Source organism: Acipenser ruthenus, chromosome 13 (genome assembly GCF_902713425.1).
Source record: "Acipenser ruthenus chromosome 13, fAciRut3.2 maternal haplotype, whole genome shotgun sequence".
Lineage (NCBI taxonomy): Eukaryota > Metazoa > Chordata > Actinopteri > Acipenseriformes > Acipenseridae > Acipenser > Acipenser ruthenus.
In genome coordinates, this window is record NC_081201.1 from 36,114,075 (window position 1) to 36,131,109 (window position 17,035).

A 17,035-nucleotide genomic window follows, 5' to 3' on the forward strand; every position below is an offset into this window, starting at 1 on the left:
GTGGCACTATACACAAGGCAGAAATTCCAATATACAGGATCAAGGATTAACATTTACACCCTAAAGATGATTTTTGTTGTTGTTGTTGTTGTTTTCAGAAGTGAAGACATTTGATTTTTTTTTTTTTCTTTTTTAGTTGTACAAATGAAATATAGTTACATAGTTAGGTGAAAAAAATGAAATAAATGCTTTTCTCTTTACAGGATCTCAGACCAAAGGTTTGAAAAGGTGCCACACTTTCTCTTTGGAGATTTTAACTTCAGGTTGGATTCTAAACTCGTTGTGGAGGTAAGTCACTGGATAGACTCTGCAGTGAATTGACAATGCAGTACAGTTATTGGAGAGGCATCTGTTTTAAAACACTTTTTATACTGGATGCTGTATATGCAATTGCTGTTGATGTCTATGTAACATTTTTCCTTTTGCTAACACTTTGAATGCACAGCCAATACAAGAGTGGTTTTGTGTTTATAGGAAAACTTCCACTGTGCTTTCTTGACTGCCTTAAAAGAAATACAGATCATTAATAATGTTGTTAGGACATGGAAATCAGAATGCTTCTTATTTAATAGGAATGCATTTTAGCCACATGCCCCGCTGCTAGTGTGCCAGACTTGGTTTCTAATAAAATGAGGGCTCATAGCTGGTAACATGGGATACAATTTTGTATTGATTTTTATAGATTTTTTAAGCTTGATGCTTACCAATTTTATACTGCATTTCTGAATTAATCAAGACTTTATTATATATATATATATATATATATATATATATATATATATATATATATATATATATATATATATATATGTAATATATTTGCATTTTCAAACCCAGTCAATAAAATATATATATATATATATATATATATGGAAAATAGAAATATAGCTTATTATTCAAGAGTAGTCAGTCATACACTCAAAGATTTCTAACTGATGGCACAGAAGAGAAAAGTAAATGTCAGTTAGAAGCTGGCTCTGCAAGCATGCTGGTGCAATGCCATCCAAACAAGCTGTTCACTTTGGCCATTACGCTTAAAGAATGCTTAATTGATGTTATTCAAGAGAAAAAAAAAGGATTGGTATTTTCAGAGCAGGTCTTTGTAATGGAGCATTTTTGTGTTGGAAAGGCATACAAACTCACACAATGCACACATAAAGTGCAATTGTGACGAAACCTGCAAAGGACATTATGTAATGCTATTGAGGGTTTCAGAATCTCTGGGTATATGGAGGAGTCTCTCTCTCTCTGTGTCTGTATGTCAAACGTATGTTTTTAGGTGTACATACAGTGGATTTGTCTTTGTGAAGTGCTGATTTTGTATTGACAGTTATTTAATATATACTATAGAAACATAATTGCTTCCTGACTTTGACTCTTTATTGTTTTGAACTTTGGAAAACTAAACATTCTAAGCTTTCTTAATGCCTAAATAGTAAACTTTTTTTAAAATGTATTTTATTAGTTCATACTTTCGTATGGAATATCACATAAACCCATATTTTTGCAAACCTTAACTTTACTGATTGCTTTAGATGCTTAACGTTCATTTAACACTTTCTTGCACAGCCTAACTCATGACTCCTTCAGGTGGCTGATGCAGGTCTGGCCCTCAATGCATTTATTACAGAGGCGCAAACCTTCTGATGACTCTGAAATCTTCAGCTTCCTTCAATGGTGTGAAAGCCTTAGTGAGCAAACAGCACATTCATGATTTATTAGCCTGAGTAGCTAAGCAGGTCCAAGCTCAGACTCTGATTATAATTGGCCCTGCTTTTGTCACTGAGCAGATAATGCAGATTTCAAGCTCATTATTCACCTCATCAGGGTCATCCCAGCTGTGTTTGTCCAGCAAGTGCATTGTGTTGCCCAGTCTCACCAAGGTTAGAATGGGAATGCTTATTCTTTTTCAAAAGTCCTAAATGTGTTTTTAAAAGGGGGGGTGTCATTTGAAATGGCTAATAACAAAAGGGGGGCAATGTGAGACAATTCAGCAATAAAAAATAAAAAAAGTCTAAGTGAGCACTGAAAAGCTGGGTACACAGATTTCTGGGTGTTAATGCTTTTTCACATGTCGTTATTAAGGTCGCTGAGTTTGAATAGATTAAAAGTCAGTGTTCATGTTTAGCCCTTTTCAATGACCTTTGTTGTCAACAGGTAGCAACCAGTAATTAAGAAATGAACCCATACCTGCAATATCTGGTGGGTCAACTATTTCAATCCAGGACAGCACCACTGAAATATAATTGCTCATTTGTTTAACATTGTGGGGAAAGTGAAGCCCGATGAGTTATGATGAGTTAAATCTACTGCAGAGGTTCTTACTGAGCTCAGACTAACAGGTATATATACTGCTTCCTCACCGATAGGCCAGGGGTGTCAGACCTTGGCCCCTGTAGGTCGCTGGACTCCAGGTTTTAGTTTCAGTTAGCCACTAAATATTAATTTAACTGTATTTCTTTATAGGTCATTAAAATATAAATCCTGGGACTAACCGTGTATCGAACAATTCAAAATTAATATAAAAATTTAACAGGCCTGTTTTGAACCAAACTCTAAATTGGTATGATCCACAGCAACCAAGGTACCCGTAATACACTCTTGTTTTCATTAGGCTACTCTGCCTCCTTTCCACTAGGCTACGCTGTTTCCTTTTGACTCCTGTTGTGCAACAGTTGTTATTTCTAAAGAGGAGCTTCTGTCTAGTAGTTGCCTAGTAACTATTACATCGGGCCATAGTTTAGAGTTGGGCCAGAACAAGATCCAGACTTGTAAATAAGAGAATCTCATGGCACAATGGAAAAAGTAGTGGCCTTTAGTGCTTCTAAATATGTCATCAAATAAAAAACAGATTTGCCCCTAGTTAGGTGTTTATTTAATTTCAAGCTTGTTTCTCCAAAGGACTGCTGAGTTCTGTATTCCTCAAGCCACCCATGGTGGCAGACGAAAGGAACCACCTTTTTACTTCATAGAACAAAGTTGCTCAAAAACAATGGCAATTATATGCAAAGCGATCTTCAATCGCCAGGCCCTAGCAACTCTTTGAGTGGTTGCAGCGGACCAAGTATTTGAAAGCCTGCTTTTAATATGTGCATAAGAGAGAAGGATGCTATTTGTCTATGGATTGGATGCAGCGGTAAGAGCACAGCATGGGACTGTTCCTAAGTGCAGAGCTGGTACATCTAAAGAGTGGCCAGGCCCCTCACTAGTGCAATGGGGCTGTGAATCACTGACCAGGATCTATAGCAGCTTATGCCTAGTTGTGTTCAACTGTCAGTATGTGGGGAAACTCACTTCACTTGTGAGGAGGCCCATTGTAATATATCGTTTTTTACACCTCCAAGTCAGAATTAGAAATTAATTTATCTCCGACAATTTACCCTGCAATCCAATGCCCACCTGTTGACATTTTCAAGATTACTAGGAAGGACGTTAAATGTTGTACTTCAGCGTCTTCCTCGAATCACATTTCCTTTCTCGCTGATGGGTAAATAGAGCAAGACGCTTTCAGCGATGGAAAAAAAGTGTTTAAATGTACAGGGTCATGACCCCTTTTCCATAAATGTGTTCAGCTACCTGCAGCTCGGTGTCTGATCCTAGCTGTCATTTTGTTCCTTTAGCATGCAGAGGTGCCCTTTCCCCTCCAGTTGTTCAGGCAGATGTTCCCGATTGATTTTCTTGGCATGAGGGAGGATCTTCCCCACAGGGGGGCTTTAGACCAACAGGGCTTCAGAAATGGAAGCAGGAAATGGAGGCTTCACACACTAGCTGGGCTGTGGGCCATGAAAGTCTCCAGGCAGGAGGATTAAAGTGTCTGGTGGTATCAGAAATTTAAAATAAATGGTATTATTAGTGAAACAAAAACATTTAATTAATAAAACTACATACATGCTTTTTTTTGCTATTTTTTAAATTGTATTTGCTTTATGGATGGGATTTCATTTCTTAGAAGCACTTGGAACACCAATTTTATATACCACAACTGTTGCTTGCTTCAGATCTAAGTTTAGTTAGTGCTTTACTGCAGTTTTTAAAATCTTTTTTTTTTAATGCAAATTATTATTCATATACTGTCCTTATTTTTTTGGTTGGTAAATGGCAGTTTCCTATTTTAAATGTTTTTATGCCTTATCTTCGTATGTGTGGCAGTAGCTGTTTGGGAATTAAGTACCAGTCGCTCATTGTGTAGGTACTCATTCCCAAAGTCATATACACCCATGTGACACACTCCTAATGGAGGGCACTGTCATCTAGATGCTCGGGTCTTTCTTGGCTTTGTCCTGGGTTGAACAGGTGCAAAATTCTTCACATATTTTTACGGGGAGGTCAGTAACCAAAGGCTATAATTAGCCCGGAGTTGGCGGAACAATTAATTGCAGCAGACAGAAAGAATTGACTACAATTGACCCTTATTCAGAGGGCTTTTCAAAGGGAGACAAAAGGCACAGCCACGTGGGTCCTAATGGTGTCACTGAGCTCTCCGAAGGTGGTCTACCCTTCCCGCAGAAACAGCACATTAATAAAGGCATGACTGGACCTTGTGATGGGCTACACCAATACCACTCTCAGCCCATTATCAAGCTGCAACCTATTAATAATAATAGTGTCTGTAAAGGTGCCACAGGCTCTGGGAAAAGTATCCTCATTGTTTACCCACTATCTACTTCATAAAATCCACTGTGTCATGACTTGATAGCCATGTGGTTTTTGATGGGATCTGTTACTTAAGAGCTCATTGTAGCTTGTTGAAACGAAGTCCCATCAACAATGATCTCTGGTCTGAGACACAGAGGGGATTACCAGAGAATGCAGACTGTAACAGACGATAAAAACAGCAAAATTATTTTTTTTAAAGAATATAATAGCCGATCAAATGTTCAGGCCATTCACACGTAATCTTAATAAATATCTGACATTAGTGGCAAGGGCTCTTTTTCTCAGTATATTTCTCAATATATTTGTGAATTCCAGTTGCTGGATGTAGCATCTTGGTTTTTGGATCAGTGAAGATGACATTTTTCCACCCCACCACTAAAGAATATTATCCCAGATAACACGTAGTATATTTAAAATCTTAGTAATGAAATGTAATCGAATCTAAATTAGATTTCTTGAAAAGGGTGGTCTTATACAGTACAGGCCAATGCAGAGGGTAATTGCTGACATGATAGACTGTACACATGACATGCCTTGTGCCTGTTTCAATTTGAGTTTATCATTGCTATCAGGCAGATTACATTATGCATAGATATCACATGTGGCCTTCCCTAGCTTCCATTAGAAATTTTCCATCTGGTAGTTAGAGCTCCTTTTTAAATCGGAAATGCTTTACAGCTTCATTACAGTGGGCTGTTTTCTAATATGTCTTATTTCATTCCTGTGTAAACAAATCCTGTTATTTGTTTTCATTTTTGACTGGCTGTTATTCTGTGTGTATGCATCAATCTCCCCCATTGGGTACCATGAAATTAAAGGTGTGACTTGTCATTAAATGGTATTTAATGACAAGCAGGGCAATCATTCTTTCTTCTACTGCAAGCTGCATTACAGTATACATGGAAAGCATCAGATTTGTGTATTTGCATTATACATGATGTTTTTAGGGCAAATCATTTGCACAGAAGTCTTTATTTAGAGATAAAAACATTTAAAAAAAAAATCATTTCGGAACACTATATAATTTCCCCTCCTTCTTATCCTTACTTTGATTAGCCCTTTGTCCCCCCAATATAAATCAGAACATTGTTGTGTAATTATGTATGCAGTACATTAGTCAAGCTAATTAATTTTGGGACCCATCCGTTTAGCCATCACGGTATCACTGATTACCTCTCACTTTGCTGGGATTTTTGACACCAGTGATTCCAACCCTGCTGCTGCCAGCCTTTCGGGCAAAGATTCATTGGAGGTTAATTAAATCCATCTTCAAAACAACGAGGGGCCAATGAGCCATATCATCGTTGCAACAGTAAATTAAATGATGCAATTGTTTTTGCTTCCATCATTCCAGAGGCTGGGAGTGGGCTGGTATTGGAGCAGCTGAGTGCATTGTTCCTGGGGAGGGGGCGCACGCTTTAGATCCCTAGAGAATCAGGGCAGCATGTGGCCGTAAACCAAGTTTTAATTTGTGGACTCAGAAAAGATTAAACTTTATCAGCACTGGCGGCTTTATAAAGCTTCATTATGTGAAGGATGACACAGTGAAACAATAAGAGGCATACTATTCCCAGTGGGCAACCGCAAGCACTGTCTTTGCTTGAGATGTAAATGAATACAAAAAGAGAAACGGAGAAGGCTCTTAGAGGGCGGAACTGAAGAGATGGCACTTTGATCAGATTTGCCAAATAGATCCCGGCTGCGTAATTAAAACATTCACAAATTAAACACAATTATCTGGCATTCTTTTATATGGGGTGGGGGGGGGGGGGGCGCTAAGCGTCATTAGTGTAATTAATAATCGTGTGTTTGAACTGGGCCCTGGCTTTTCTTTTGTCATTGTGCTTGTGTCTGGGAGAGCGGCGACTGGCAGCTGGAGAGACTCGGAGGGCGATGGTGTGACACAGGGTGACGGCAGTGCCAGGGACGGTCATCACCGCACATCCCAGCCTGGTGCTCAGTGCTGCCACACCTGCCATTCATCACAGAGGTGACACTGATTGTGATTGATGGACATTTGGAAGCTTGGGGGCCTTTTTTTCTCCTGCCATGAGCCTCGTTGTGACTGTCTTTGAGGCCTCCAGCAGAGCTCTGTTGACAGGTTGCTTATTTGTTTATTTATTTATTTATTTATTTTTGTAACGGGAGGTCTTAACTCGAGAGCTTCAACACACTCCAGTCAACAGACAATGTACAGCATTCTATTCATTAATGATGACTTTGTCGAAAAATACTGACTGTTCTTTTTAAGATAATTGAAACAGCACAAATAAACGGGGTTCTAATAAACAGAACAGATGCCCCCCATCCCCTCCTCCTTCAGTTTAGCTTTTCATGAGGAAAAGAAAATCATTTTCTAGTGGATGCTCACATGTTAGAGCTCTATTCTTGATAAAAGGTCTTCTGTTAGGTGGAGTGTTGATGCCAAATGCTGTACAATATGAGCTTCCATAACTACTGCCCATATCAGCGCACGACTGCAAACTCACACTTGTGCCAAAACATGCTGTTACCACAGTTTGTCAGCATCATGAAATAAAGCAATAAAACACAAGTCGTGTCCCTCTGTAAACTGTTCCAGTAATAAATGTTTAGAAACATCTGTTTGAAGTGAGTTGTCAGCTGTCTCACTGACGCTTTCAGATCTTATTTGCAGGCTGAGTGATACTTTTTTTTTTTTTTTTTTTAAACAAAGTGATATCTAAGTACATTACAATTTTGTCATACAGAAATACTACTTTACTTTTTGAGCTATTTTAAAGTCAGCTGCAACTGTCTGAGATATTATGGAAAGGTAACAGTACCCTTTCCTTCACTTATGATTTAATATGGGTGCCATATTGTGGTCATATGACTTTTGCTGCTGATGAAGATCAGATTCTTTGCAATATTGACTTTACATTTGGCACACAACTTTATAACACAAGAGTGGGTATGTCTAGCGTGGGATATATTTTTGTTATCTCACTCAAGTGGGATAACGTGAGTGTATAACATGAGTGGGATAACATGCTTACCGGGACTAGTTTCGAATGTGTCTGTTTGCATTCCAGTCCAGTGCTGTGCTGCTGAAGTTCAGGACGGAACTGTGTGTCGGTAGTTCAAACAATATTGCCACCTATACGTGTTTTGTAACGACTTTAAAATGTCTGAAATAATTTCAGATTTCTATTGTTGTTTTTATTTGGACTCTGATTTCCTTGAGAACGAGTTTAGTCAAGAAATGCCAGCTACTATCTGACTGCATCTGCCTTATCTGAGCAGCCTGCAGCCCCTTCATTAAAACTGTTACAGGTAGAAAACAACAGAGATGGTGTGAACTTTCAGACTGAGCTCAAGGTTCTATCTAAATACAGCTGCAAAGAGGCCATAAACAGGATTCGAAATGAATCTGCGTCGAAGCACAGTCTGATAATTGCAAAGACCCATCAAGCAAAATAATCCATGAATTAACTGATTTAACATTTGATTGCTATTTATTTTAAATATATACTTGTGGTATAAACAGAATACTGCATGATTGTTCGTGGTATACAGTTTTTATAACGATCATTCAGTATCCTCTATAGGTAAAAACACTGCAGGTTAAATGTGTTCATGACCTTGATTTTAACCTCTGTGATATTGAGGTCACGTGACTTTAAGTTTCCTCATGATTGAGACAGCACACAGCTTTATTCTTTGATAAAGTTCCATGAAGGGTGTTGTCCATTAAAAATGAACTTATTCACAGCCTCGTTGTTTTAACATCTGTTTTGTTGATCAAGCTAAACTGGTTTCTGCATAATCACTTTGATTTTTCTTACATTACAGAGATGAATTGATATGTTGATTGATTATATTGTTACCAAGAAGTGTGTTTATTGATTGCCAAACAGGTTTAATTTCTAGCCAAGCAACCAGAGCTTGCAAACAAGGTCAGAAGAACTTGGCATGGTTTCCCCAAGTTGAAACGATACTCGTTCTCTTGCTTACAGCTAGAACACAGTGAAGAGTGAACTGCAGCTCTGAGCTGAGACTAAAACGGAGAGTCGATATTGCTGTACTATTACTAGATTTCACACATTTTCCAAAAGGTTCAGGTTTTTGTACATTTAGCTTTTTCAAAAACTACACCCAGACACTAATCTGGTTTACAGGATGTTTATGGTACCCTATAAAAAGATTAATTAAACACTGCTGTCTTCTTATGAAACAAGTCTTTCTTATTTTACAAATACTACAGTTTGATCACATGTTGTTTATTTGATGCCCTCATTAAATTTTTTAATGGAGCTTTGGCTTTTTATATTCCATTGCTTAGAAAATTGATAGAAAACAGCTCCTAATAATAGTGGCTTTTCATTTAGTGCAATGCAACGTACCATAAACTCAGGAGCATAAAGTGGGTCTTTGTGTGTTTCAATAGTACTTGTTTGTATGATGTCAGTCTATTTTTTGACTAATGCAGTCTGGTGCTTTGCAAAGGAACAATAACAGTTTTTTTCAGTGGCTCTGCTATGTGCCAAGTTGATCCTGGAACAGTAATTGCTGTTTTACACAGTTATGTAACAATATATTGAAATCTGTATTTCCTTATTTGTCAATTTGAACTTAGAGGCAGAATCCCAATTTCATTCTGATGTTTTTTCAATTACTGAAATTTCCTTGAAATCAAGGAAAATACAGTACTGTTCAGCATACTTTGGAAAAGAGTAATTATTTTTGTCACTTTGTTTACTACCTTGCCCATTTAAAATTATGTATAAATTTGAGCATTTGGTGAATTTAAAAAAACAAAAACAAACAAAAAAAACTATTAACAGGCAATGTTTCCAAATTATTCAGGTTCAACCTTGATGTTTAAAATATAGTGTGATATAGCTGACCAAAATAGTTTTGAATGATGTGTATATTGCGGGGGGGGGGGGGGGGGGGGGGTAAGATTATGATAATTGTCACAATTTTAATTCGATATTATTATTACTATTATTATTATTATATATTTAAATCACTCAGCTTGGTGATTTAAGACTACTTACCTGTAGAAGAAGAAAGTGATAAGTCCATGACTTGAAATGCTTCACAGCAGCATGCACTGGCACTACATTTTCTTTCCAATTTAGTAGCTAAAGATACATTACATGTAACTGGGCCTGTTAAACAGTAGCCCACTGAATCAGAGAACACCCATCCTTTTCACAACCCAGGATAAATATCAGGTAATATTTAAGAGCACCGTAATGCCGCACTTTAAATTCATGCCCTCAATTTAGCTTTCTCTGTAGTGATTTATCTGTGACAGACATATTGCCCAATCCCCTTTTTTGTTTTGTTTTAAAATGCCTGAAAACAATGTGTTTAAGGCCCATTTCTTCTACAAGGCCTTCCTTTCAGCTTGCTCAAAGTTAGGGTTTAACTAACATCTGTTTCTGGCTGGAACCAGGCGGGTCTCAGGCTGTATCTTGCCTCAGTGCCCCCTTCTCTTCCAGCAGAGCCTTTGTTCGCGATTTCATGCTATCAGAGGGGCTGCATGTTTTCCTGCGTGAAGTTGTCAGGGATATAAAGGCTTTGGAGCAGGGTCACATTTAGAGGGATGGGCATGAAAAATTGGTAAAATGTATCACAAAGCCCACCCACAAGATGGTTGCTTAGTGCAGTTCAGACTTCAGAGCTGGGTCTCTGTACTTCCCTTCTCAATGTGCTGTTGAACTGTATAGGTTTCTGTGCTGGGCAACATGCTGAAATGGTGGGAATGAGAATAAAAGGTGTGTGTAATAATAATAATAATAATAATAATAATAATAATAATAATAATAATAATAATAATACCGTGTTGGGTTACGTGCTGTTTAACAATGTTCCAGATGTGATGTGTTTTGGGAGCACTTTGGAGACACTTTACAGTACCTTGACCTTTTGGTCAGGGATGTGGACAAACACATATTTTATTTAACTGTATAATGGATAGACTTGCTTCTGGCTGCTTTTCACTCATGAAAGACGTGTTAAGGAAAACTGCCACTTCTAAGCAATTCAGGTACTGTATAATTTAAAATACTAATAAGGTGAAATCAATGCTTTACCATACAGTATCATAATTCATTCTCCAGATATATTATGGATGGGATTTAAAATGAGCTGTAGCAGTAACAAATATTACTTAACTAACTTGCATAATCTGTAATTGGCCCAAATCACAGGTGCACAGCAGTGCTTGTATTTCTAAAAGTTATCAACTGAAATTACATTGTGGTTTTCTACAGAGTGGATGTAGGAACATTGCCTTTGTAATGTAGGGTTAAAAGTGTGAATATTATTTCAAAGAAGGTTTCAGAAACCCTACTTTACTGAGGATGGTTGGTCTACTATAGATAAAGACACACATATATTACTAAGGTCAATATAGATTATAATATTCATAACGTATTCAAGCTCTTTGGAGAGCATTCATTTATTTTCCAGCGTGCTGTTTCTGTTATCACTTACAATGGGATCAGACAGCATTAGCCATCCTTTAAAAGATAAGCATTAAGAGAAGAAATCAAAACACGAGCTGCTTGGAGCAATAAAGATCCGGCGTGGAAAGGAGCATGTGTTTAGTGCCATTAGTATTTTCTTTTAAATTAAATTTATCGGGAAGGCAACCTCCAGAAATAAATAATTGTTTTATTACCTTGAGAGAGTTTAAAGCATCTTGCATGTTAAACAGTCTTGCAGACATCTGTCATGATTGGTTTTAAGCTGCTGACTTAAAGAAAAAGTCAGGATTAAATCTTTCGTCAGCCTCTCTTTGTACTGGAGTCAGCAATGTGACAGAGCTGGCCTGAAACAATAACACCACTTATTCCACCCAATATGCTACGTGGCAGAGCCCTTCTTTTTTTGTCAAACCACTTCTTTAGAAAGAAAAAGTGAAAGACAATGCAGCATCTGGTGGGCTTTTCCTGTAGCTAAGATATTTTTTGTGTCAGTAATTTTGCAGGGCCCGGCTGCTCAATTGCTCTCCCCTGCACTAGTGTCGCTTACTGGGACAGGGGTGTGTCTGGAACCCCCAGCAGAGAGAGGTCAGGAGGCCAAAGTGATGAATTTTTATGGTCCTGTTCCTTGTGTTTCTGCTCAGTCCCAATTCTTTGCGCGCTGCACTGCCTCTGAAAAGGAACCACCGAGGGCAATTTGTCCTCCTGGGCCTAGGAGAATGGTGCAGCAGAGGAGTTAAAAAAGGGGTATCATTCTTCGACAGCAAGCACACAAATGTTTTCCTGTGGTGACACCGAGTTCTCTTGTCAGACCCCCTCCTAAGCTTGGTGATTTGTGGCCTGTCCATTATCCTGCCAGTGACAAATTAATTTAATGGGACCTTAAGATATTAGGTAAAGAATGGCACTTTTAAGAACAAGGATTGTTTTAAAGAAGTTTCCCAGAAATTATGCCTAAGATGAATAGGTTACATCTCCTGAGTTGTGCTCTCAATTTGAGAACCGTGTCAGGACCTCCACTGGGTTCTTCTTGAAGACCATTCACACTAATCCTCCTGTGTTGTTTTACCAGCATAAATAAGATCTAAGATAGAAGCGTAAACCATACAATCAGATTTGAAAATGTGTTAAATATTGAACATATTGAATCTATGCAATTTATATCCCTTCTCTGAAGCATCATTCTTAAAAAGGATCAACAGGTGTAAAAGGCCATGAGAAACTGAAATGATTTATGGCTGGTTCATATTGTTCCTAACCAAATCACACCGTTGAACTGCTGATCATGTCATCTAATTATTATTTATTTCTTAGCAGACGGACGCCCTTGTCCAGGGCGACTAACAATTGTTACAAGATATCACATTATTTTTATTTACATACAATTACATTATTATTATTATTTTTTACACATTATTTTTACATACAATTACCCATTTATACAGTTGGGTTTTTACTGGAGCAATCTAGGTAAAGTGCCTTGCTCAAGGGTACAGCAGCAGTGTCCCCCACCTGGGATTGAACCCACGACCCTCCGGTCAAGAGTCCAGAGCCCTAACCACTACTCCACTCTGCTGCCCCACTGCATACATATATGGCCAAAGGTCTTGCATCACCCTATAGAATGAACTAATTTTGCTTCATAAAGTAAAATGAAATCTGCTGAATAATGTTACGTTAACATATTGAATTATGTACAGCTTTGTGATTTTTCATATACTTAATAGAAAAACTGACAAAAATTGAAAAATGTGACATTTTGAAATCTAACATGAAATACTGTACTACTGTTATGCAATATCATGTTGTAGTTTGTTTGACTACATAAGATCTAAATTATGTTCATGTATTTATTTATTTATTTATTTATTTTTAAATTGTGTCAATCCTACCTTCTAAGTGATCCAAAACTTTTGGCCATAGCTGTTTTGTGTTTTTTTTTTTTTACTTTGCTGTTGAAATTCTGTTTTTGAAAGGACAAAGGGATAGGTCTGAATTTCAGAATGGATTAGAAGGCAATCTGAGTAAAGGGTTCCACAGATGGTGGCAGCCTGAGGGTGTATAAATCAGACTCAAATGAGATAAACAGAACCTGTGTGAACAGCAGTGGAAAGTGATTTTCTGTTTTTCTATAACAACAAAACAAAATGTGTTAGTCATCAAAGGCATCTTGTTTGCAATCTGTAACTGAACTGTTTAATTTCTCTGTTAAGAGAGCTTCATCCCTAAGGATTTAGGGAGATGTTGAAGCCGCTGATCCTCTCCAGGGTGTCTTGTATGCGCTGTGGGTCACACAGAAAGAGCAGCAACAGAAAAGGAGCCATCGCCCCGTTAGAAAGAGCAGCTGGTTTCAGTGTCTAAAAAGCAAAGAGGTGCTATAGAACATTTGCAGGAGATAATGTCGTTTCGCAAGTAAGATTTAATTTACATGTACCGTATTTACTCAAATTTAAGTCGCACATTTGTGGCCAAAATAAAAATTCAAATTTGGGGGGAGCGACTTTGATTCAAGGTTTTTAGTTAGGGTGCCAATTTACATTTGCACATGTCAATTATTCTGGTGTGCTTGAACAAGACCAACTGTACACAGTACGGCCCACTACATATTACTCTCGGTACAGTACCGGTATATTAAAATGGCTGCACAGCGAACTTCATGAACATTTTTTTAATGCAGCTTTTAAAAGAAAAGTGATTTTGCTTGCTGAAGAAAAGAGAAACTGCGGCATCTGACATGTGTCAGAAGATGGAGACGCAATCGAAAGGCTATGCAATACTAAAAGGAGGAATATGTTTATTACTAGGTCTGAAAACTTGAATTACGGTTTTCCAAATTTAAGCTAGTGAATCGGAATAAGTGAAGTTTACAGCAAGTGCATTATCATGAGCCATTATGTTTATATAGAGCAGCAACTGCATTAAAACATGGGTGGGGGTGGGGGTGGGGGAAGTCCCTCACAACTGACAAGCAACTTTGACCCTGCTGTCCAGTAATTCATAAACACTTGCTTTGGGGTTCGTTTTCTGGAATATAGAATCAATTTTAACATGAATGGGGAATTTTTTTTCTTTATTTTGTTTTACCCTAAAACTATAGTGCTGTGCTTAAATAAGCAGTTTATTGATCAAGCTGCCTGAGCTGAGGTTACAAGAGATTTCTGGTTTGCTAATTTTTGGATTTGTGAAACTGACAGGAGGGGATTCTGAAAAGAATAAGTAAACCCAATGCTTGTAAAAGTCAGTAACTCCAAAGGCTACTTTGAATAAGATCTTTTTTTTTTTTTTTGTGAAGCAGATGTGAAAAGCAGTGTCCCCTTTTTAACAGTGCTAAATGTATATTCTGCCAAAGAAATCCTGAATTTAGGAGATAGCAAAGCAGGAAACTCAAAATAATAATCGTGAATTTCTTGAATTGTTGTCACAACGGGGGTAGCTACAGTGACTTTTGATAGTGAAAGTAACTCGGCTTGCCCTTTCTTAGCCCTTCTTTGGCCCATTCATTGGGGAAAGCTTCTTAAGCGCACTTAAGCGCATTAGCATTTGGATGCCAGGGGACCATATTGACCCTTCGTTTGGAAAGTTTAAATGAGTGAAAGATGGAGCGATTTGTTAGGGCTTTAGAAACTGGCTTTAGAGACTCTGAGAGGTTGTTCTGCTTTAAATTTGTTCGGGTGTTTGTTCTAATCTGGTGTGCCGTTTCAGGCAACCGGACTGATTTGTGACATTTGAGTCTAAAGAGCTTTTTTTTCTTATGTTGGCTTGACCTGATTAACTAACCTGTGCCCTGAATTTAAAGCGGCCAGTGTCGCAGCAGTGTGGTATGGGAACCGTTTTGTGGCGGATTATCTCATTCTAAACTGTCTTCAAACACAGATGGCAAAATGTTTAACTAATTGTTAAAAAGAGGTTAAAAAATGAATTGAACTGAATCCTGGTACTAAAGGTCAACAAGCATTGGGAAAAGGTGGGTCTTGGTATCATTAGAACATTACAATGATGGAAATGTTGTCAAAATTGTAAACTTGGTTTGTGCAGCTATAAGGCATATTGATCGGGAATTCAGTTCAATCAATCAATCAATCAAATGTGTTTTGTATAGCGCCTTTCATGCCAAGGCATCCCGACGCACTTCACATGACAAATAAATATACTATACAATACAATAATATAATATACAATAATATAGCAAAAAAACAAATGGGGAAAAATAAATAAATAAATAAAATACATATTAACAAAATTCTAAAATAGGCCATCCCAATCTACAAAAAGGTCTCTGCATAAAGATGTGTTTTAAGATTTGATTTAAATGCATTTATTGAGTCAGCTTTACGGATTTCAACTGGAAGATTGTTCCATAATACAGGTGCATAATGACTAAAGGCTCTTCCACCACAAGAGCTACGTTTTTTTTGTAGTCATCAGAAGCCCAGCATCAGCAGCTCAGTTGGCATCCAGGGACATAAGGTAAAAGCATATCATTAATGTAAGCAGGGCCATTTCCAGAGACAGCCTTAAATGTCATTAATAACATTTTAAAAATAACTCTGTACTTCAGCGGAAGCCAATGCAAGCGGGCAAGAACAGGTGTAATATGTTCAAATCTTTTTGTACCTGTCAGAATCCGTGCAGCTGTATTCTGAACCTGCTGTAAGCGATTGATAAGTTTACAAGGTAGACCAGCCAATAAGGCGTTACAGTAGTCCAGATGGGATGAACAAATGCATGAATTCAGATTTGAAGTCAGATTCTGTAAGATACAAACAGACTTGAGATATATTCTGTAAATGATAATAAGCAGACTTCACTACGGTTGAAATGTGATGCTGAAAACTAAGAGTAGAATCAAATAAGACTTCAAGACTTTTCACAGCTTGCGAAGAGCTAATGGGGGGCTGCCAAAAGTCATTGGTTTTGGAATTTTATTTAATGCTGTTTTAGAGCCAAGTAAAAGAAATTCAGTTTTATTTGCATTTAACTGCAAAACATTTTTTGACATCCAAGCCCCTATTTTGTCAAGGCAAGTTGATAGTCTGGAGTTTACTTTTACATCATCAGAACTCATTTTAAAATAAATCTGGGTGTCGTCGGCATAAGAGTGGAAATTAAAACCATTTCAGGTGGTACAGACTCTTAGCTGCTATTCATTTTTGGATGACAACTGAGGAAGAATGCATTTTAATGTGCTTGGGTTTGTGTCAGAAAAGGATTATAAGGAGCAGTTTTGTTAATAGTCAATTATCATTGTATACACTTACACACAATATATTTAGTTGAACTTTTCTCTATTTCAACATATTTAATCAATTTCTTCATTTATCCCCTCTTCATATTTGGGATACAAAACAAAACAGTTAATTTGTCATGTCATGTTTTTTTCTGGTTTCACTTTCATTTTAAACTATCTGTACATTCTGCCAACTTTGTAGTCAGTTCTTTCTGTACAATTTATTTTGTCACATTTTTATTTATTCTTAAACTGTGACCTTTTTATTTGCAGTGTGATCTTAACTCAGTACTTTCTCTTTCCTTAGATACTTTGTTCTTCAGCAACAATGCAGACCGTTCAAGCAGCCGACACCAATGAAGTAGACAAGTTAATATTCAGAGAGGTGGATAATGACCGAAAGGTATGAATTTCAGTTTACCCCAAGAAACACACAAGGATCAGAGAAACAAATGAGAAAGACCAACAGTGGAACATGTAAAGTTGTTGTATACCCTTTACACTTAAACCGTATATAGTTCTTATGCAGCCACTGAGTGTCTCAGTGAAATATTTTATATAAATCAGATTATACTGTTTATTTACAGATAGCATAAGGAATAGGATGACTGGGAAGAAAAGTAGACAACCAAATTGTTGTATTCTGAAATATGTTGAATGTATTTTTTATTTTTGTTTTAAGACGATAAGCCAT

General features: G+C 37.4%; 1 protein-coding gene across 3 annotated transcripts in view; it reads left to right on the forward strand.

The window, feature by feature from the left end:
• LOC117417940 (inositol polyphosphate-5-phosphatase A-like) overlaps nt 1-17,035 on the forward strand; it is a 125,366-nt gene that overhangs the window by 86,624 nt on the left and 21,707 nt on the right. For all 3 annotated transcript variants that reach the window (XM_034925741.2, XM_058985244.1, XM_034925742.2), the window contains 2 exons: nt 204-288; nt 16,649-16,744. In XM_034925741.2, coding sequence (XP_034781632.2) covers nt 204-288; nt 16,649-16,744 — 181 coding nt within the window. The remainder of the gene's footprint in view (nt 1-203; nt 289-16,648; nt 16,745-17,035) is intronic.